General features: G+C 44.0%; 1 protein-coding gene across 9 annotated transcripts in view; it reads left to right on the forward strand.

Moving 5' to 3' along the window:
• The window catches only part of TENM3 (teneurin transmembrane protein 3), a 1,679,324-nt gene that overhangs the window by 898,876 nt on the left and 754,304 nt on the right, over positions 1 to 26,144 (forward strand). For all 9 annotated transcript variants that reach the window (XM_073577886.1, XM_073577891.1, XM_073577894.1 and 6 more), the window contains one exon: positions 4,074 to 4,181. In XM_073577886.1, coding sequence (XP_073433987.1) covers positions 4,074 to 4,181 — 108 coding nt within the window. The remainder of the gene's footprint in view (positions 1 to 4,073; positions 4,182 to 26,144) is intronic.

Below are 26,144 nucleotides of genomic sequence, written 5' to 3' on the forward strand. Positions count from 1 at the left end.
ATTGATAAAGCGGTTTTATTCTTCAGGTCAGTACGGTTACAGCGATACCTCATTTATGTCTTTTTTTATGTTTTGGCGCTTTTCTGCAGTGAAAACAATTTAATATAAAAAATAATTATTTTTGCATCGCTTTATTCTGCGAGCTATAACTTTTTTATTTCTTTCCTGATGATGCTGTGTGGCAGATTGTTTTTTGCGGGACAAGATGACATTTTCAGCGGTACCATGGTTATTTATATCCGTCTTTTTGATCGCGCATTATTGCACATTTTGTTCGGCGGTATGATGATAAAGCATTATTTTTTGCTTCGTTTTTTATTTTTTATTTTTTAAGGGGTTCAATAAAGGGGTTAACTAGTGGGACAGTTTTATAGGGCGGGTCGTTACAGATGCGGTGATACCAAATATGTGTACTTTTATTGTTTTTCTTTTTTTATTTTCAAAAAGTGAATTTATTAGGGAATATTTTTTTTTAAATTTATTTAGCGATTTTTTATAAATTATTTTTACACTTTTTTTTTTAACTTTATTACATTACATTGTCCCAGGGGGGACATCACTGTCATGTGACAGATCGCTGATCTGTCACATCACAGATCACGCTGCGGGGGTCTCAGGGAAGCACGGAGGGAGCCCCCTCTCTGTGTGCTTCTCTCCTATGCCGCCGGTACACTACGATCATGTTTGATCGCAGTGTGCCGGGGGTTAATGTGTTGGGGGCGGTCTGTGACCGCCCCTGACACATAATGCCAGGTGTCAGCTGTGATAATCAGCTGACACCTGGCCACGATTAGCGACGCTTCCCCCATGAGCGCCGCTGATCGCGCTAGACGTTCTATTCCGTCCTTGGGACTTAGGTCCCAGGTCACATTGACGGAATAGTACGTCTAATGTAGGAAAGGGGTTAATACCCTAATCAAGTGTATAAGAACACCAGTGTCATAAGCAGTGAGGTAGTGGTAGGTCCAACTTCTGTTTATGCATTAGATCTTTTGAGATTTGAGATTGTTTTAAACTGTTCTTTTATCCAATATGGCCCCTTTTCATGAATTCTGTGTTCACTCTGTTCTTCCAATTCCATTGTATTTACATGTGGACTCACAGTACTTATCATATGTGTCTGCATGAAGGGATGGGTTTTATCATTTGAATATATGGTGAATATTGGGACGATGTTCTCATCTAGTAATGAATAATAGTTCTCATATTTTATATTTAAGGGGTTGTTTTATTTTAACACGTGTTGGGGGATATGCTTTGCAGCACTTATAAATATACACGAGTGCAATAAATGTTTACAATTTTTTTTACATTTAACTTAAAGGGTTTATCTCATCGTCTGAAATGGGTAAAATCACAAAGTGCAGAAGGAGAACCTCTACTAAGTACAAGACATACATGCAAACCTGGAACATACAGGTTCTCCTCTTGCAGTTAGTACAGGTCCTCCTTCTGCATTTGCAATTTTACCAATCTCAATTAATGAGACAAACCGTTTAAGTTTAATGTTAAAAGGTTGAAATATACATTGTAGAAAGAATTACAACCATCCTCACTAACTTCACAGTTCTCCTGCTAACAAAATGGTTGGTGATGAGGCATGTGACCAGATCTGTCCATCAGCCTCCTCCAATGAAAACACAGCACATGAGAAAGCTGCTTGTCAGTTGGAGGAGGCTGATGGACACGTCTGGTCACATGCTCCTCCATCGGTAGCCATTTTGAGAATAGGAAACCTGGGCAATATGTGAGAAATGCTGTACGAAAAAGTACAAGAAAAGAACCTGCAATACTTCCAGTATATACAGTATGTGCCATAAAATCACGTTGCCAACACATTTGTAAAAATACAGATAAATTGGTCAGCCCCTTGAAGCTACTAAAATCCAGCTTGCCAATTACATTTTTCATAAGGCCTGTTTCACATTTCTGTTTGTTTCCATCAGTTAAAATCGGCCGTTTTGCATAAAAAATGGATCCGCCCTTTTTTGGGGATCCGTTTTTTTCCCATTGACTTGCATTCACGGCGGATTTTGACGGATGGTCATCCACTGGATCCGTTTTTTGACGGATCCGCCAAAATTTTGGTGTCCGCTGACTTGAGTGGACGGACAATGAAACTTTTTTTGTCTGCACAGTTCTGCATTTTTACACTGAGCATGCCCAGAAGAATTTCCTTGCCAGAAATTTAACCCTAAATCCCGTTCTGGCGACAGAAAAGTTCTCTGTCTCTCTCTCTCTGTCTCCCTCTCCCTCTCCCTCCAGGCTGCGGTTCCTTTAAATTTCCAACAACAGCGGATCCGTCAAAACAACGGTCCGGTGGCATACCTTGGTGTCACAACGGAAACGGATCCATCTTTTGCATTTTTCACGGATTGCAACTGACCAAAAAAACGGAAGTGTGAAAGAGGCCTAAACTATATTTTAGAACACATCAGTATTTCTTTCCCACTTTTCTTCGATAATTACATAAACATCACGATCATGGTTGCTAGAATTATTTTTCTAATAATTACATTTTTTTACAAGAAAAGAAAATATGCTTCACGTTAACCTTGTGTATCTCTGAATTGCTCTCTACAACATCACGTAAAACAATAGACATCCTTTTCTCCGAGACTTACGTGTGAGCTGTTTGTGTCCTTGGAACAATCACATTAGAAATTTGTTAAAAAGGGAAAAAAAAAATCAGCTTAGCTACGAATGTGAGAAAACCAGGCTCCTCTCCAACTTTACGATGATTTCTGTCTGATATACTGGGGCAGCCGATGGCTGATAAAAATGGTAGATGAGAAAGGAAAATATATAAATAAATGTCGGTATATATACACACATATGTTTATGTCTATGCAATATAGCAAAGGCATTCACTGGCAAAGAAAACACCTGCTGTTCCTATGTGTCTGTAATTAAAGGGTGTCATCGTAGCACAAGGAAGCTGCTGCCGTCACCTGCTCCTCTGCCGCCCCAGTAAGAAAATGCTGCCTTTTCCGTAGTGGCTTCGAAATTCTTAAGCTTTCACAATCCACATTGTAGCTAGTTTGTACAAATCTCTGGAAGTGTAAAGGTTAATTTCTGTATAGAGGAAGGGGAATCTAGGAGACATTGATTGGGTAGGGCGCAGGCGGTTTATGTGATAGGAAAGAGACATCTAGTCTCCAGCGTGGATGTAGAGTTGGCATCAGTTGTGCAAGCAACTGTTTGCTGCCCGCCTTGCTATGCCAACTGAAAGTCATGGACTAGCAGCAGCTGCCAGCTGCTAGAAGAAATTTTACTGAAAGGCAAAATATCTGTAAATGTAGATGTGCAAAAAGAAACTTCAGTTTGCGGTTTGATAGTTTATATTCCTTAAATGATACAATATACCAGTAATTGACTTGCAATGTTAAAGGGTAACTCCATTTCTTACTGTACGAATATATTTAACTATGACATCAGCATAAAAGTTTTTTTTTGTCCCTTATATATTTATTTGACAATTGTTTTATCCACCAAAGCAGCACAGTCTCAAGGTCCAAAAAAATACCATTAAAGCGTTTGTCTACTACCTGAATAATCCCTTTTTAAATTAAGTAGTCCCCCTGTGTAACATAAATAACAGACACTCAACTCCCGCACCGGCACCGGATCACCCGTGGCACTCATGACCATGTTATGCCATTTGAGCCCTGCAACCAATCAGAGGCCATTATTTGGCTGCTGCACTCTCACTTCCTTTGGACAAACCTTGGAAGACGTGAGAGCTCTTCCGCCCAGTAGCGGTCACTGATTGACTGCAGGGCTCATGTGGCGTTACAATGACTTTCAAGCCCTCGAAGACCCAGCACCAACAAGCTGGAACGTGCGGGAAGAGAGAATCTGTTTTGTTTTTTCAAGAAGGACTACTTTATTTAGAAGGGGAATGTCCAAGTAGTGGCCAAGCTTTTTAGTTGATTTAGAATCATCACATTGAATGTCCCATTTATGTATTCATGTGAAATGTGTATAAGGTGACGTTTCTCATTAACCTCACCCAAAAGTCATTGCCACGTTACGTAAGGAGGGCTGATCATGTCCATTTGTCTGACTGGCAGAACACCTCAAGATAACTACAAAATGGAATGATATGGCCCAAAGTGACCTGGATACTCAGACTGGTTACAGAATGAGAAGATCAGTGAAATGTACAGCAGTAACACAAGGTAATCTTATATTGCACAATTCTTATGGTGACAGAACAAAAAAAAATTATTCCTTCCATGTCTAAAGTATGTGATAATTGCGGAATATTGCCCTTTTGCCCTGGACCACTGGAGCACGACGCTCCAAATCTGTATCTAAATATCTGAAATATAATGATTTTAACATTTACTTTTTCTAGCTGACTATTCTGCCACAAACCTTACACAAGACTATGGCTGGAGGACAAGGCCGGCTCCAGGTTTTTATGGGCCCCGGGCGAAAGAGTCTCAGTGGGCCCCTTTAAAACATACAATTCATGATGCACAGATACGGCAGAGAAATATAAGTATATAGCACATCCTTCACATATGCAGACATGCACACACAATACACAGACATGCACACACAATACACAGACATCCACACACAATACACAGACATGCACACACAACACACTGACATGCACACACAACACACTGACATGCACACACAATACACTGACATGCACACACAATACACTGACATGCACACACAATACACTGACATGCACACACACTACACAGACATGCACACACAATACACAGACATGCACACACAATACACAGACATGCACACACAATACATAGACATGCACACACAATACACTGACATGCACACACAATACACAGACATGCACACACAATACACTGACATGCACACACAATATACTGACATGCACACACAATACACAGACATGCACACACAATACACTGACATGCACACACAATACACTGACATGCACACACAATACACTGACATGCACATACAATACACGGACATGCACACACAATACACTGACATGCACACACAATACATAGACATGCACACACAATACACTGACATGCACACACAATACACTGACATGCACACACAATACATGGACATGCACACACAATACACTGACATGCACACACAATACATAGACATGCACACACAATACATAGACATGCACACACAATACACAGACATGCACACACAATACACTGACATGCACACACAATACACTGACATGCACACACAACACACTGACATGCACACACAATACACTGACATGCACACACAATACACAGACATGCACACACACTACACAGACATGCACACACAATACACAGACATGCACACAAACAATACGCAGACATGCACACACAATACGCAGACATGCACACACATAATAAGTAGACATGCACACACATAATACGTAGACATGCACACACATAATACGCACGCGGTACATAAACATGAACACACAGTACACAGGCATGCACACACATAATAAGTAGACATGCACACACATAATACATAGACATGCACACAAATAATACGCACGCAGTACATAAACATGAACACACAGTACACAGGCATGCACACATACAATACGCTGACATGCACACACAGTATGCAGACATGGACACACAATGTGCAGACATGAACACGTACAATAAGCAGACATGCAAACAAAATTCGCAGATATGCACACACACAATACGCAGACATGCACACAGTGCGCAGACATGCACACACACACAATACGCAGACATGCACACACACACAATACGCAGACATGCACACACACGCACAATACGCAGACATGCACACATGTACAATAAGCAGACATGCACACAAAATTCGCAGATATGCACACACACAATATGCAGACATGCACACACACAATACGCAGACATGCACACACACAATACGCAGACATGCACACACAATATGCAGACATGCACACACAAAATACGCAGACATGCACACACACAATATGCAGACATGCACACACAGTGCGCAGACATGCACAAATGCAATAAGGACCCCGGCATTTGCACGGGTGTGCTGGGTGGTGACGCTGGCCCTGCTGGAGGATCTTAGTTTGACTATGGCTAGAGGGATGTGGTCACAATCTTAGTTTGCATAAATTGTTGAATTCTTGTTATTTTGTCCTCATTTGTCTATTGAACTGTATAAAATAACCTCTAAAGCTAGATTATACCACACACAGTGCGCAGACATGCACACACACACACAATACGCAGACATGCACACACAATACGCAGACATGCACACACAATACACTGACATGCACACGCAATACACTGACATGCACACACAATACACAGACATGCACACACAATACACAGACATGCACACACAATACACAGACATGCACACACAATACACAGACATGCACACACAACACACTGACATGCACACACAATACACAGACATGCACACACAATACACAGACATGCACACACAATACACTGACATGCACACACAATACACTGACATGCACACACAATACACTGACATGCACACAGACATGCACACACAATACACAGACATGCACACACAACACACTGACATGCACACAGACATGCACACACAATACACAGACATGCACACACAACACACTGACATGCACACACATAATACGTAGACATGCACACACATAATACGCACGCGGTACATAAACATGAACACACAGTACACAGGCATGCACACACATAATAAGTAGACATGCACACACATAATACGTAGACATGCACACACATAATACGCACGCAGTACATAAACATGAACACACAGTACACAGGCATGCACAAATACAATACGCTGACATGCACACACAGTATGCAGACATGGACACACAATGTGCAGACATGAACACGTACAATAAGCAGACATGCAAACAAAATTCGCAGATATGCGCACACACAATACGCAGACATGCACACAGTGCGCAGACATGCACACACACACAATACGCAGACATGCACACACAATACGCAGACATGCACACACACACACAATACGCAGACATGCACACATGTACAATAAGCAGACATGCACACACAATACGCAGACATGCACACACACAATATGCAGACATGCACACACAATACGCAGACATGCACACACAATATGCAGACATGCACACACATAATACGCAGACATGCACACACACAATATGCAGACATGCACACACAGTGCGCAGACATGCACAAATGCAATAAGGACCCCGGCATTTGCACGGGTGTGCTGGGTGGTGACGCTGGCCCTGCTGGAGGATCTTAGTTTGACTATGGCTAGAGGGATGTGGTCACAATCTTAGTTTGCATAAATTGTTGAATTCTTGTTATTTTGTCCTCATTTGTCTATTGAACTGTATAAAATAACCTCTAAAGCTAGATTATACCACACACAGTGCGCAGACATGCACACACACACAATAAGCAGACATGCACACACAATACGCAGACATGCACACACAATACACTGACATGCACACGCAATACACTGACATGCACACACAATACACAGACATGCACACACAATACACAGACATGCACACACAATACACAGACATGCACACACAATACACTGACATGCACACACAATACACAGACATGCACACACAATACACAGACATGCACACACAATACACAGACATGCACACAAAATACACTGACATGCACACACAATACACAGACATGCACACAAACAATACGTAGACATGCACACACAATACACTGACATGCACACACATAATAAGTAGACATGCACACACATAATACGTAGACATGCACACACATAATACGCACGCGGTACATAAACATGAACACACAGTACACAGGCATGCACACACATAATAAGTAGACATGCACACACATAATACGTAGACATGCACACACATAATACGCACGCAGTACATAAACATGAACACACAGTACACAGGCATGCACAAATACAATACGCTGACATGCACACACAGTATGCAGACATGGACACACAATGTGCAGACATGAACACGTACAATAAGCAGACATGCAAACAAAATTCGCAGATATGCGCACACACAATACGCAGACATGCACACAGTGCGCAGACATGCACACACACACAATACGCAGACATGCACACACAATACGCAGACATGCACACACACACACAATACGCAGACATGCACACATGTACAATAAGCAGACATGCACACAAAATTCGCAGATATGCACACACACAATATGCAGACATGCACAAACAATACGCAGACATGCACACACAATATGCAGACATGCACACACATAATACGCAGACATGCACACACACAATATGCAGACATGCACACACAGTGCGCAGACATGCACAAATGCAATAAGGACCCCGGCATTTGCACGGGTGTGCTGGGTGGTGACGCTGGCCCTGCTGGAGGATCTTAGTTTGACTATGGCTAGAGGGATGTGGTCACAATCTTAGTTTGCATAAATTGTTGAATTCTTGTTATTTTGTCCTCATTTGTCTATTGAACTGTATAAAATAACCTCTAAAGCTAGATTATACCACACACAGTGCGCAGACATGCACACACACACAATAAGCAGACATGCACACACAATACGCAGACATGCACACACAATACACTGACATGCACACGCAATACACTGACATGCACACACAATACACAGACATGCACACACAATACACAGACATGCACACACAATACAGACATGCACACACAATACACAGACATGCACACACAACACACTGACATGCACACACAATACACAGACATGCACACACAATACACAGACATGCACACACAATACACTGACATGCACACACAATACACTGACATGCACACACAATACACTGACATGCACACAGACATGCACACACAATACACAGACATGCACACACAACACACTGACATGCACACAGACATGCACACACAATACACAGACATGCACACACAACACACTGACATGCACACAGACATGCACACACAATACACAGACATGCACACACAATACACAGACATGCACACACAATACACTGACATGCACACACAATACACTGACATGCACACACAATACACAGACATGCACAGACATGCACACACAATACACTGACATGCACACACAACACACTGACATGCACACACAATACACAGACAGGCACACACAATACACAGACATGCACACACAATACACTGACATGCACACACAATACACTGACATGCACACACAATACACAGACATGCACACACAATACACAGACATGCACACACAATACACTGACATGCACACACAATACACAGACATGCACACACAATACACAGACATGCACACACAATACACTGACATGCACACACAATACACAGACATGCACACACAATACACAGACATGCACACACAATACACTGACATGCACACACAATACACAGACATGCACACACAATACACTGACATGCACACACAATACACTGACATGCACACACAATACACAGACATGCACACACAATACACTGACATGCACACACAATACACAGACATGCACACACAATACACTGACATGCACACACAATACACTGACATGCACACACAATACACTGACATGCACACATAATACACAGACATGCACACACACTACACAGACATGCACACAAAATACACTGACATGCACACACAATACACAGACATGCACACAAACAATACGTAGACATGCACACACAATACACTGACATGCACACACATAATAAGTAGACATGCACACACATAATACGTAGACATGCACACACATAATACGCACGCGGTACATAAACATGAACACACAGTACACAGGCATGTACACACATAATAAGTAGACATGCACACACATAATACGTAGACATGCACACACATAATACGCACGCAGTACATAAACATGAACACACAGTACACAGGCATGCACACATACAATACGCTGACATGCACACACAGTATGCAGACATGGACACACAATGTGCAGACATGAACACGTACAATAAGCAGACATGCAAACAAAATTCGCAGATATGCGCATACGCAGACATGCACACAGTGCGCAGACATGCACACACACACAATACGCAGACATGCACACACAATACGCAGACATGCACACACACACACAATACGCAGACATGCACACATGTACAATAAGCAGACATGCACACAAAATTCGCAGATATGCACACACACAATATGCAGACATGCACACACACAATACGCAGACATGCACACACAATATGCAGACATGCACACACATAATACGCAGACATGCACACACACAATACGCAGACATGCTCACACAGTGCGCAGACATGCACAAATGCAATAAGGACCCCGGCATTTGCACGGGTGTGCTGGGTGGTGACGCTGGCCCTGCTGGAGGATCTTAGTTTGACTATGGCTAGAGGGATGTGGTCACAATCTTAGTTTGCATAAATTGTTGAATTCTTGTTATTTTGTCCTCATTTGTCTATTGAACTGTATAAAATAACCTCTAAAGCTAGATTATACCACACACAGTGCGCAGACATGCACACACACACAATACGCAGACATGCACACACAATACGCAGACATGCACACACAATACACTGACATGCACACGCAATACACTGACATGCACACACAATACACAGACATGCACACACAATACACAGACATGCACACACAATACACAGACATGCACACACAATACACAGACATGCACACACAATACACAGACATGCACACACAATACACTGACATGCACACACAATACACTGACATGCACACACAATACACAGACATGCACACAGACATGCACACACAATACACAGACATGCACACACAACACACTGACATGCACACAGACATGCACACACAATTCACAGACATGCACACACAACACACTGACATGCACACACAACACACTGACATGCACACACAACACACAGACAGGCACACACAATACACAGACAGGCACACGCAATACACAGACATGCACACACAATACACAGACATGCACACACAATACACTGACATGCACACACAATACACTGACATGCACACACAATACACAGACATGCACACACAATACACAGACATGCACACACAATACACTGACATGCACAGACAATACACAAACATGCACACACAATACACAGACATGCACACACAATACACAGACATGCACACACAACACACTGACATGCACACACAACACACTGACATGCACACACAACACACTGACATGCACACACAATACACTGACATGCACACATAATACACAGACATGCACACACACTACACAGACATGCACACAAAATACACTGACATGCACACACAATACACAGACATGCACACAAACAATACGTAGACATGCACACACAATACACTGACATGCACACGCATAATAAGTAGACATGCACACACATAATACGTAGACATGCACACACATAATACGCACGCGGTACATAAACATGAACACACAGTACACAGGCATGCACACACATAATAAGTAGACATGCACACACATAATACGTAGACATGCACACACATAATACGCACGCAGTACATAAACATGAACACACAGTACACAGGCATGCACAAATACAATACGCTGACATGCACACACAGTATGCAGACATGGACACACAATGTGCAGACATGAACACGTACAATAAGCAGACATGCAAACAAAATTCGCAGATATGCGCACACACAATACGCAGACATGCACACAGTGCGCAGACATGCACACACACACAATACGCAGACATGCACACACAATACGCAGACATGCACACACAATACACTGACATGCACACGCAATACACTGACATGCACACACAATACACAGACATGCACACACAATACACAGACATGCACACACAATACACAGACATGCACACACAATACACAGACATGCACACACAATACACAGACATGCACACACAATACACAGACATGCACACACAATACACTGACATGCACACACAATACACTGACATGCACACACAATACACAGACATGCACACAGACATGCACACACAATACACAGACATGCACACACAACACACTGACATGCACACAGACATGCACACACAATTCACAGACATGCACACACAACACACTGACATGCACACACAACACACTGACATGCACACACAACACACAGACAGGCACACACAATACACAGACAGGCACACGCAATACACAGACATGCACACACAATACACAGACATGCACACACAATACACTGACATGCACACACAATACACTGACATGCACACACAATACACAGACATGCACACACAATACACAGACATGCACACACAATACACTGACATGCACAGACAATACACAAACATGCACACACAATACACAGACATGCACACACAATACACAGACATGCACACACAACACACTGACATGCACACACAACACACTGACATGCACACACAATACACTGACATGCACACATAATACACAGACATGCACACACACTACACAGACATGCACACAAAATACACTGACATGCACACACAATACACAGACATGCACACAAACAATACGTAGACATGCACACACAATACACTGACATGCACACGCATAATAAGTAGACATGCACACACATAATACGTAGACATGCACACACATAATACGCACGCGGTACATAAACATGAACACACAGTACACAGGCATGCACACACATAATAAGTAGACATGCACACACATAATACGTAGACATGCACACACATAATACGCACGCGGTACATAAACATGAACACACAGTTCACAGGCATGCACACATACAATACGCTGACATGCACACACAGTATGCAGACATGGACACACAATGTGCAGACATGAACACGTACAATAAGCAGACATGCAAACAAAATTCGCAGATATGTGCACACACAATACGCAGACATGCACACTGTGCGCAGACATGCACACACACACACAATACGCAGACATGCACACACAATACGCAGACATGCACACACACACACAATACGCAGACATGCACACACAATACGCAGACATGCACACATGTACAATAAGCAGACATGCACACACAGTATGCAGACATGGACACACAATGTGCAGACATGAACACGTACAATAAGCAGACATGCAAACAAAATTCGCAGATATGCGCACACACAATACGCAGACATGCACACAGTGCGCAGACATGCACACACACACAATACGCAGACATGCACACACAATACGCAGACATGCACACACAATACACTGACATGCACACGCAATACACTGACATGCACACACAATACACAGACATGCACACACAATACACAGACATGCACACACAATACACAGACATGCACACACAATACACAGACATGCACACACAATACACAGACATGCACACACAATACACTGACATGCACACACAATACACTGACATGCACACACAATACACAGACATGCACACAGACATGCACACACAATACACAGACATGCACACACAACACACTGACATGCACACAGACATGCACACACAATTCACAGACATGCACACACAACACACTGACATGCACACACAACACACTGACATGCACACACAACACACAGACAGGCACACACAATACACAGACAGGCACACGCAATACACAGACATGCACACACAATACACAGACATGCACACACAATACACTGACATGCACACACAATACACTGACATGCACACACAATACACAGACATGCACACACAATACACAGACATGCACACACAATACACTGACATGCACAGACAATACACAAACATGCACACACAATACACAGACATGCACACACAATACACAGACATGCACACACAACACACTGACATGCACACACAACACACTGACATGCACACACAATACACTGACATGCACACATAATACACAGACATGCACACACACTACACAGACATGCACACAAAATACACTGACATGCACACACAATACACAGACATGCACACAAACAATACGTAGACATGCACACACAATACACTGACATGCACACGCATAATAAGTAGACATGCACACACATAATACGTAGACATGCACACACATAATACGCACGCGGTACATAAACATGAACACACAGTACACAGGCATGCACACACATAATAAGTAGACATGCACACACATAATACGTAGACATGCACACACATAATACGCACGCGGTACATAAACATGAACACACAGTTCACAGGCATGCACACATACAATACGCTGACATGCACACACAGTATGCAGACATGGACACACAATGTGCAGACATGAACACGTACAATAAGCAGACATGCAAACAAAATTCGCAGATATGTGCACACACAATACGCAGACATGCACACTGTGCGCAGACATGCACACACACACACAATACGCAGACATGCACACACAATACGCAGACATGCACACACACACACAATACGCAGACATGCACACACAATACGCAGACATGCACACATGTACAATAAGCAGACATGCACACAAAATTCGCAGATATGCACACACACAATATGCAGACATGCACACACATAATACGCAGACATGCACACACACAATATGCAGACATGCACACACAGTGCGCAGACATGCACAAATGCAATAAGGACCCCGGCATTTGCACGGGTGTGCTGGGTGGTGACACTGGCCCTGCTGGAGGATCTTAGTTTGACTATGGCTAGAGGGATGTGGTCACAATCTTAGTTTGCATAAATTGTTGAATTCTTGTTATTTTGTCCTCATTTGTCTATTGAACTGTATAAAATAACCTCTAAAGCTAGATTATACCAATAGAGTTAAAAAATGAATGTCTACATTTTACATTTTCACATCAGTGTATAGTTTTATCTTTTTTATTTAAATGTAGTAGGTGAACTTCAGTTACACTGGTAATGTGCCTTCATAGCAGTCGGAGCTCCATTTTTCTGATGCCAATATCTAAATCCTGTTGGGTAACAGTTAAAACATTGTATCATCTTCTATTTCTGCCACCCAACGTCCTGCTTGCTGAAAAATGGCGTGATCCTGATTGATTAATAGTTCAGGGCAGCGTCATAGTTGTGCCACTGGTCCGATCTGTGCCCTGTATCTGGTGCAGCATCATTGGAGGAGTGCAGGGGCATTAATGCTGACTAGATCCAGCAATTCGTGCAGCTGCAGAGTAGCACTTTCAAGATCTAAAACAAATAGTGTGAAAGCGCTGCGCTTCATGCTTAGGAGACCACCTCTTCTTGGGAATAGAGAGAATTTTTAATAACAAGTAAACTGCAAAGCTGCTTCTTTGTACAAGCACTTTGCAATTGTACCCATTTAAGATGATGCGATAACCTCTTTAAGTTAAAGGGAATCTTTCAACAGGTGTTTTCTGTATACACTGAGGACATCATGAGGTAGGGGTTAAAACACTGAACTCAACGATGTGTCACATGTGCTACTGTGTGCTGTTGTTTGTTTAGACTGAAGCTTTATTCACCTTGTGATTAGCATTGCTGTGAGTAGATGGCTATGTGCTTGCAAGTCCCACTCCGCCCCCTTCTTTGATAAGCAGCTCACTGTCTATTGCTATGTACAGTGAGAGCCTGGTGTGGGCGGGGTTAGCTTTCTCAGCTTTGCTGCATTGCTAAATCTATCAACTCTGATTGTATAAGAACGGCTGCACCCAGTAATCTAAGTGATACATCCTTGGAATCAGGGTCTCTTTGCCTACATTATACTGCTCTCAGATGAGGTAGCAAAAGACTGCTGTTAGATTTTCTTTAACTGGTTTAGAGGTTGACACATACACTATAACTAGAAGTACAGAAAAGCTCTTCAAATATACTGATGATACAGTGGGTATGGAAAGTATTCAGACCCCTTTAAATGTGTTTCTTTGTTTCATTGCACCATTTGGTAAATTCAAAAAAGTTCATTTTTTTCTCATTAATGTACACTCTGCACCCCATCTTATGTGAAAAAAACAGAAATGTAGAAATTTTTGCAAATTTATAAAAAAGAAAAGCTGAAATATCACATGGTCATAAGTATTCAGACCTTTTGCTCAGTATTGAGTAGAAGCACCCTTTTGCGCTAGAACAGCCATGAGTCTTCTTGGGAATGATGCAACAAGTTTTTCACACCTAGATTTGGGGATCCTCTGCCATTCTTCCTTGTAGATCCTCTCCAGTTCCGTCAGGTTAGATGGTGAACGTTGGGGGACAGCCATTTTTAGGTCTCTCCAAAGATGCTCAATTGGGTTTAGGTCAGAGATCTGGCTGGGCCAGTAAAGAATGGTCACATAGTTGTTCTGAAGCCACTCCTTTGTTATTTTACCTGTGTGCTTTGTTTAGGGTCATTGTCTTGTTGGAAGGTGAACTTTTGGCCAAGTCTGAGGTCCAGAGCACTCTGGAAGAGGTTTTCTTCCAGGATATCCCTGAACTTGGCTGCATTCATGTTTCCTTCAATTGCAACCAGTCATTCTGTCTCTGCAGCTGCAAAACACCCCATAGCATGATGCTGCCACCACCAAGTTTCACTGTTGGGATTGCATTGGGCAGGTGATGAGCAGTGCCTGGTTTTCTCCACACATACCGCTTAGAATTATCACCAAAAAGTTCTATCTTCATCTCATCAGACCAGAGAATCTCATTTTTCATAGTCAGGGAGTCCTTAATGTGTTTTTTAGCAAATTCTATGCAGGCTTTCATATGTCTTGTACTGAGAAGAGGCTTCTGTCGGGCCACTCTGCCATAAAGACCTGACTGGTGGAGGACTGCAGTGATAGTTGACTTTGTGGAACTTTCTCACATCTCCCTACTGCATCTGTGGAGCTCAGCTACAGTGATCTTGGGGTACTTCTTTACCTCTCTCACCAAGGCTCTTCTCCCACGATTGCTCAGTTTGGCTGGACAACCAGGTCTAGGAAGACTTCTGGTGGTCCCAAATGTCTTCCATTTAAGGATTATGGAGATCACTGTGTTCTTAGAAACCTTGAGTACTGCAGAAATTCTTTTGTAACCTTGACCAGATCTGTGCCTTGCCACAATTCTGTCTCTGAGCTCATTGGCCAGTTCCTTTGACCTCATGATTCTCATTTGGTCTGACATGCACTGTGAGCTGTAAAGTCTTATATTGACATGTGTGTGCCTTTACAAATGAAGTCCTATCAGTTTAATTAAACACAGCTGGTCTTCAATGACGGAGTAGAACCATCTCAAGGAGGATCACAAGGAAATGGATATCATGTGACTTAAATATGAGTGTCTGAGTAAAGGGTCTCAATACTTATGACTAGAGTTGAGCGACATTGGTCGGATCGGGTTTCGTGAAACCCGACTGAAACAAAATTTGAGTCGGATGAAACTGGTCCGACTAGGGCTAAAAAAGTCTGAGTTTCGTCCGAAACCCAACCCCAAAGCAAGTCAATGGGGAATAAAAGTCGGCATTGAGTGGATGAATGTCATCCGCTCAATGCCGACTTTTATTTCCCATTGACTTGCATTGGGGTCGGGTTTCCGACGAAACTCCGACTTTTTTTGCCCTGGTCAGACCAGTTTCATCCAACTCAAATTTTGTTTCATTCGGGTTTCATAAAACCCGATCCGACCAAAGTTGCTCAACTCTACTTATGACCATGTGATATTTCAGTTTTTCTTTTTTAATAAATTTGCAAAAATTTCAACATTTCTATTTTTTTCAGTCAAGATAGCGTGCAGAGTATACATTAATTAGATGTTGATTCATTTAGGACCTTCACTTAAGGTATTATAGATTATTTGGTGTCATACTTACAACTTAAGGCCTGTATACATTTTAGGAATAAGTTAGTTAGATAGTAGATATTTTACACTGAAGTGCTTTATGCAAATTTGGAAACTCGCCAGTGACAGTGCTTTAAGTGTGGAAGGGGAAAAAACTTTCATGTGGTACACATGATTTGTAAATGTCCTAAGATTTATTAGTATCAATTTGTAACCACAAACTTGGGTTTCCTGGAATATGTTCAGAAACGTTAGCATATTAACATTTGGTAAACAATATATTCCCTCTTGAATATAGAAAATAGATCCTAGACCAGTAAACTATACACTTCTTATTAAAAATTTAGACAATGCCTAGCAAATAATCTAAAAATATCATGATGTTAAAAAGTAGAGGTTTAACATAAGTATTTTGACATTACATTTCTTAAGTCAATAATCCTTTGAAGCCATGCCAATATCAGACAGCATTTCTGTAACGACTCTTAGAGATTAACGTGGTATTCCCATCCTATACAATGATGGCATATACAGCGACATCTACATTGTTAACAACAGCGGAGCTCCGCTCAGTCATTACCAGATGCCAGCTACATAACACAGATGACATCCACCACATGTGGAGTGGGATAAGCTCCTGAACTTGCTCCGAACACTCCAACTGGCTTCATGTAGCGTTATCAAGTCTTAGTTTTTAGGTGGGGATCTTAGCGGGCAGCTTTTTTCAGCCACATAACAGACACCTTTAGACCACAGCCCAGAGCAAGATCCTCCTTTTGCCTTATTGCAGAAGCTGCCCTTTCTCTTCCCTTAAGAATGATACTTATATTTTGATTACGCCAACATATTAAGCAGCACTGTACAATTCAGAGGGGACAAACAAAATAAGCCATTACAAAGCAACACAAAATTCAACAAACACTAAGAGGCTCGGCTTAAAATCTTTTAATCTGTATCTGTTGAGAAAATGGTTAAAAAAATGTAGTATTTCTTGGGCCAGTTATTAATATAATAAATAGAGCAATTCAAATAGCGTTGCATGAACCAGTTATCAGCCAGTCTCTGTATAATTGTAGATTCAGTGTGGTATTGAGTCCAAGGAGAGTGTGCAAACCCTCCATGGAGGATGTGGAGATGATAGGAGAGAAAAGATTCTGAGGAAACATTAGGAAAGGTGAACAGAGAATTGTTAGATTAGTGATGTGAGGTGATGGGCCAGTCTAAAGTCATGTATTTCTAGAGAAAGATTAAAATGTGGATACTGGGTATTAACCAGATTGTCCGGACATCTTGGATACAGGAGTGGGAGATTCAGATTATAGAAGATTAGTATTAGGTTAGTAGTGGAAAGGAGAGCATGGGTAGAGTAATAAATAGAGATGAGGGAGGAGATGTAGGATGGTGAAAAACAGTGTAGAGGTATGTGAGTGGGAGTGATTAGTTTATACTATGCAGCGGATGGGAAACCAGTGTAATAACTGGCACAAATAGATGGCGCCAGTGTATCAGCTGGACATAATCATGATCATGGCTTCTACATTCAGAATAGATTGGAAAGGAGAGAGTTAGTAAGGAGGCTCATTAGTACAAAGCTTCAGTAGTTCAAACGAAATTGAATCAGAGCAACAGTAAGTATCTTTGCAGAGACAAAGGTTAGAAAAGCTCAAATTCTTCAGATGTTTTTGAGGTGCCGGTGACATGAGTGAGCAACTGATCATATAATATGAGTGAAGGTGTCAGAGACACCACACTGCACTTGCTCATAGAGCCAGTGCACGTGTCCTGAGTACAGAAGCAGTGCTAAGAGTTACCTGGGGAGCAGGGCAGCAGAGGTGACCATGCGTGCTTCAGGCTAATAGTGTCAGGGTCCAGTCAGCGCTGGGAGGTAAAGAAGCATAGGACCTGCGGACACTGAAACTGAATAGTCTGCACGGGACCTATGGTCATGTGACTGCAAGGGGGCGGGGCTTAGCGTCCTGTATTCAGATAGGACAGGACACCATACAACAACTCAGAGTCAGGCAAAACAGTGGTCACAGCAGTACGGGCAAACGAGGCACAGGAGCGACAAACAGACGGGTAGTCAGACAGAGCCAAAGGTCATACACAAGAGGGCGACGTGGTACCAAGGGGACGAGCAGAGAGGAGTCGGGTCACAAGCAGAGAGTCATACACGAGAGGTAGCGCAGTACAAGAGGGTCAGGCAGAACTCGTAACAGGGACAGAACCAGATCACAACCGAGCAAGCAAGCAAGATATAAGGCACAAGGCACACGTATACAAGAGGTCACTTAACTCAGCCGAGGGCAGGAGTATAACTGACACCGGACCCAGGTCCAGTGAGCACTAAATAGCCTCCTGCTGCCAGAGAGAGGCAGCACAATTAACCCATAGTCTAACCAGGATGGGTCAAAGCGAAATCCCGTCCTGGATCATGACAGTACCCTCCTCTCAATGGGGGGCCACCGGACCCCCAGGTCTCTCAGGGTACTTGGCGTGAAAGGCTCGGATCAACCGATCCGCATGAACTGATCGAGCAGGAACCCACGAGCGTTCCTCAGGACCATAGCCCTTCCAATGTATCAGATACTGAAGGGCGCGACGGACCAACTTGGAGTCGACAATTCGTTCCACCTCGTACTCAGCCTGCCCATCTACCAGAACCGGTGTCGGGGAAGATGATGATCCCTCCCCACTGGGCCTCACAGGTTTCAAAAGGGCCTTATGGAAAACATTAGGGATCCTTAGAGATGGCGGAAGACTCAACCGAAAAGCCACCGGGTTAACTGCTTCGGTAATTACATAGGGACCTATAAACTTGGGTCCAAGCTTCGCAGAGGGGACCTTGAGCCTTATATTTTTGGTGGATAACCATACCTTATCTCCGACCTGAAACACTGGACCCACGGATCGTTTTTTGTCTGCAAAACATTTAAATTTGTCCTGGGCCTTCGTAATGTTATTCTGGACCTCCCGCCATACCTCCCCCAACCGCTGGATCGTCTCGTCCGCCCCAGGACACCCAGAATTCAAGCGGGAGAATTCTCCAAAATGAGGATGAAACCCATAATTGCAAAAAAAAGGAGATGTACCCGTAGACTGGTTAGTGCGGTTGTTAAATGCAAACTCAGCCAATGGTAACACAGAACACCAATCATCCTGTCGGGCTGAGGTCAAACAATGCAGAATTTGCTCCAGAGACTGATTGGTCCGCTCAGTCTGCCCATTAGTCTCTGGATGGTAGGCGGATGAAAAGGACAGACCAATACCCAACCTCCTACAAAAAGCTCTCCAAAATCTGGACACAAATTGCACTCCCCTATCAGACACCACATTCATGGGTACCCCATGCAACCGCACCACATGCTCCACAAACAATCTGGACAATGTTTCCGCATTAGGTAGAGCTGCCAAAGGTACAAAATGTGCCTGCTTACTAAACCTGTCCACTACGACCCAGACCACGGTATTACCCTTGGAAGGGGGAAGGTTGGTGATGAAATCCATGGACAGATGAGTCCATGGTCTCTCAGGAATTGACAGTGGTACCAATTCCCCGGCCGGCCGGTTATGGGGAGTTTTCGCACGGGCACAAACCTCACACGCAGACACATACTCCCCAACATCAGAGGCTAAAGAAGACCACCAGAATATTCTAGCAATGGCCTTCCGGGTCGCTGAGATCCCTGGATGTCCACCCAGAACTGAGTCATGGAACTCCTGGAGGACCTTGAGACGAAACTGAGCTGGCACAAAAAGTTTATCCAACGGCTTAGCTGGAGGTGCAAGAGCGTGGGCTTCTCGAATCTCTCATTCCAACACATTAGAAACCTCTGCCACCACCACCCCAGGCTGAAGAATGGAGGATGGAGGTTCCGGGGGGGACACCGGATCAAGACTGTGTGACAATGCATCCGCTCTGATATTCTTGGATCCTGGTCGAAAAGTGATCGAGAAGTTGAATCGGGAAAAAAAATGTGACCATCTAGCCTGTCTGGGAGTCAACCTTTTAACTGACTCAATGTAAGCTAGGTTTTTGTGGTCCGTGATTACCGTTATAGGATGAACAGCCCCCTCCAAAAAATGCCTCCATTCTGCAAAAGCCAATTTTACGGCCAGAAGTTCCCGATTCCCCACATCATAGTTTCTCTCCGCAGGGGAGAACTTCTTTGAGAAAAAGGCGCAAGGTCTTAAATTGGTCAAAGTGGCGGGTCCCTGGGACAATACCGCCCCCACCCCCCCCTGAGGCGTCTACCTCAACAATAAATGGTTCAGAGGGGTCCGGTTGGATAAGAACCGGGGCCGACATGAAACATTTTTTCAAAAACTGAAATGCCGCTACCGCTGCGGTTGACCAATTCTTGATATCGGCCCCCTTTTGAGTCATGTCTGTGAGGGGTTTAACCACCTGTGAGAACCCCCTTATAAATTTCCGATAATAATTAGCGAACCCTAGGAAACATTGCAGACCCTTCAAATCACACGGTTGAACCCACTCGAGAATGGCCTGCACCTTCTTAGGATCCATGCGATACCCTTCAGCAGACACGATGAACCCCAGAAAGGACAGTTCCTGAATAAAAAATAAACATTTTTCAAGTTTAGCAAACAGACAGTTCTCCCTGAGCCTTTGGAGAACTGCCCGAACATGAACAATGTGAGTCTGTTTATCAGGCGATTAGATTAAAATGTCATCCAAATACACCACCATAAAACGTCCAATCAAATCGGAGAACACATGATTTATGAAATTTTGGAAGACCGCTGGAGCGTTGGTCAGGCTGAAGGGCATGACCAAATTTTCAAACAACCCTTCAGTAGTGAGAAAAGCGGTCTTCCATTCATCTCCGTCCCGGACTCGGATAAGGTTATATGCTCCCCGTAGATCTAATTTCGAAAACCACTTAGCTCCGGACAACTGATTGTATAAATCAGGAATAAGTGGAAGGGGATAAGTATTCCTCACAGTTATTTTATTTAACTCACGAAAATCGAGGCATGGGCGCAAACCACCGTCTTTTTTTTTTACAAAAAAGAACCGTGCCGCCACAGGAGAAACAGAAGGACGAATATGTCCCTTACGGAGGCTCTCGGAAATATATTCCTTCATCGCAGCCCGTTCCGGACCCGAGAGGTTATACAGGCGGGCTTTGGGCAATTTAGCACCTGGAACCAGGTCAATGGCACAATCAAATGGGCGGTGTGGTGGTAAAACCTCAGCCTCTTTTTCGGAGAAAACATCAGTATAATCTATCAGGCACTCCGGAATGCCTTCTAGACCCACGGACGACACAGACACAGAAATAAGACATTTCTAAGAGCAATAGGGACCCCATTTAACAATGTCCCGAGATTCCCAATTAATCACAGGATTATGCAGCTGTAACCAGGGGAACCCCAACACCAGTCCCGCAGGCAGGTTGTTCATTACAAAACATGAAATACGTTCCTGGTGTAAGGAACTCACTTTAAGGAGAAACTCTTCAGTACAAAACACAATGTCATTCTTAGCCAGTGGTGTTTTGTCAATAGCAGCAAGGTGAATCGGAGTTTCCAACCTAACTGTCCCTAACTTACACCTGGCCACCAAGTCAGAGTCAATAAAGTTCAATGATGAACCGCAATCCACGAAGGCAGAAGTGGATGTGGAGACACCCCCACAACAAAGTTCCACTTGAAATGACATTTTAGAAAATGCAGAAAAGGGTACCTGAGAGCCTGGGTGACCTCCACGATAATCACCCGGGCTTAGTCGCTTGCTGGTTAGTGGCCGGGAGGGGCAATCCTTTTTCCAATGTCCAGACTCGCCACTGTGAACACAGCATTTTCTCACGTGCCGTTGTCTCCTTTCTTAAGGTTGATGGTTCCCATCGCCGTGATTTTCAATGAAGAACTGGCTCCCCTTCCTTGGGAGAATAATGATGTCTCGGTTTGTATCACTCCCCTTGCCCGTAACCTGCGATCCATTCAGACGGCCTGTGTCATAGCTTCCTCCAGGGCATCCGGTGGGGGGTGGAGAGCCAAGGCGTCTTTCAGATGCTCAGACAGGCCTCTACGGAACAACCCCCGTAAAGCGGCGTTGTTCCAGCAGACCTCAGCAGCCCAGCGTCTGAACTCTGAGCAAAACCGCTCGGCTGAGTGTTTCCCCTGGCAAACATTCATCAGCCTGTCCTCAGCCATAAGCACCCGATCAGGCTCATCATAAATATGCCCCAGGGCCTCAAAAAATGCATCCACAGTCATACACTCAGGGGCCGTGGTAGGAAGGGAGAAAGCCCAAGCTTGGGGGGCTCCCCTTAACAGAGACATAATGACCCCCACTCTCTGACTTTCATCCCCAGAAGAGTGTGGTTTTAAGGAAAAAAAAAGCTTACAGCCCTCCTTGAAAACTCTGAAGTCATTTTTATCTCCAGAAAAGGTATCTGGTAACTTCACTGGAGACTCAGGGGAAATTAATGTAACATCCCGAGCCCCCAATGAAAGAACCCCCTGCACAGTGTCAGCGATCAGCTGCTGAGACTGAGCCAGGACTCTTTGTTCTCCAAAGAGTTTCTGAGACATCTGCGTCAGATGCTTAACCTGCTCAGAAAGAGTGCGCACAGGATCCATCACACACACAGGTGAATGGGAGCAGAGAAAAAAAAATGGTATGGGTCAGGTATAATGTCAGAGACACCGCACTGCACTTGCTCATAGAGCTAGTGCACGTGTCCTGAGTACAGAAGCAGTGCTAAGAGTTACCTGGGGAGCAGGGCAGCAGAGGTGACCATGCGTGCTTCAGGCTAATAGTGTCAGGGTCCAGTCAGCGCTGGAAGGTAAAGAAGCATAGGACCTGCGGACACTGAAACTGAATAGTCTGCACGGGACCTATGGTCATGTGACTGCAAGGGGGCGGGGCTTAGCGTCCTGTATTCAGATAGGACAGGACACCATACAACAACTCAGAGTCAGGCAAAACAGTGGTCACAGCAGTACGGGCAAACGAGGCACAGGAGCGACAAACAGACGGGTAGTCAGACAGAGCCAAAGGTCATACACAAGAGGGCGACGTGGTACCAAGGGGACGAGCAGAGAGGAGTCGGGTCACAAGCAGAGAGTCATACACGAGAGGTAGCGCAGTACAAGAGGGTCAGGCAGAACTCGTAACAGGGACAGAACCAGATCACAACCGAGCAAGCAAGCAAGATATAAGGCACAAGGCACACGTATACAAGAGGTCACTTAACTCAGCCGAGGGCAGGAGTATAACTGACACCGGACCCAGGTCCAGTGAGCACTAAATAGCCTCCTGCTGCCAGAGAGAGGCAGCACAATTAACCCATAGTCTAACCAGGACGGGTCAAAGCGAAATCCCGTCCTGGATCATGACAGAAGGAAAGATAAGAGTCAAATGTAACCCTAAAACTGTGAACATGCTGCTTGGTAGTTAAAGTAGAACTTCCGATGGTAATGGCAATATTGTGTTTAGGAAGTTTAGTATAGCGGGGAAGCACAAGTAGTTATGCTTTGAAAAGATTCAGTTTAGATACAGGGAGGACATACAGTCATATGTAAAAGTTTGGGCACCCCTATTAATGTAAGGCCTCTTTCACACATCAGGTTTTCTGCTTCAGGCGCGATCCGGCGCTTTTGACTAAAACCGGATCCGTCGAAATGCAATGCCGGATCCGGTTTCCCCCCCATTGACTTGCATTAGAGCCGGATCGAGCCGGATGGCCATGCGTTTCATCCGATTTTCGCCGGATCCGGCAATGTGACGCGATCCGGCGTCTGGAAAAAACGGTGATTGTAACGTTTTTTGTATCCGTCGAAAAAGCCGGACACGCCGGATCCGGCGTGTCCGGCTTTTTCATACAATGAAAGCCTATGAGCGCCGCAATGCGCCGGATCCGGCGACAGCCGGATCCGGCGGCCGGATCCGGTTTTTTTGGTCTGAGCATGCTCAGTAGCTCTGCCCACAGGACATATATAAAAGCAAGACAATGGGACCCTCAGCCACACCCAACATGCCACCCAAGCCAAGAACCAGGAGCAGGAGAAGGCAGCAGACATCTGCAGCAGCAGCACCATCAGCACCACCCCAAATGGAGCAGCATGCTGAACAACGGGAGGGGAGTCCAGCAGCAGATGAGAGACGGTAATTATCAAATCCCCCATTCCTCTAAACTAGGGCTATGCAATATCAAGATATTCATTGGCCCTTTGTTTCTCTTTATTCAACAGCCGCCCAATAGATGCAGCAGCAGCAGCAGCAGCAATGGCAGCAGCAGAAACACCACCCACAGCCATGGAGTCTGGCCATTTGGAAGACAGCACATCTTCTGGGAGCCCTCCCTCGCATCGTCAGCGTTTGACGGTAAGTTTTTATTTCCAAAATCCATCATCTCTGTAAT

This window comes from Dendrobates tinctorius, unplaced genomic scaffold (genome assembly GCF_039654945.1).
Source record: "Dendrobates tinctorius isolate UK_male_01 unplaced genomic scaffold, ASM3965494v1 ptg000008l, whole genome shotgun sequence".
NCBI lineage: Eukaryota > Metazoa > Chordata > Amphibia > Anura > Dendrobatidae > Dendrobates > Dendrobates tinctorius.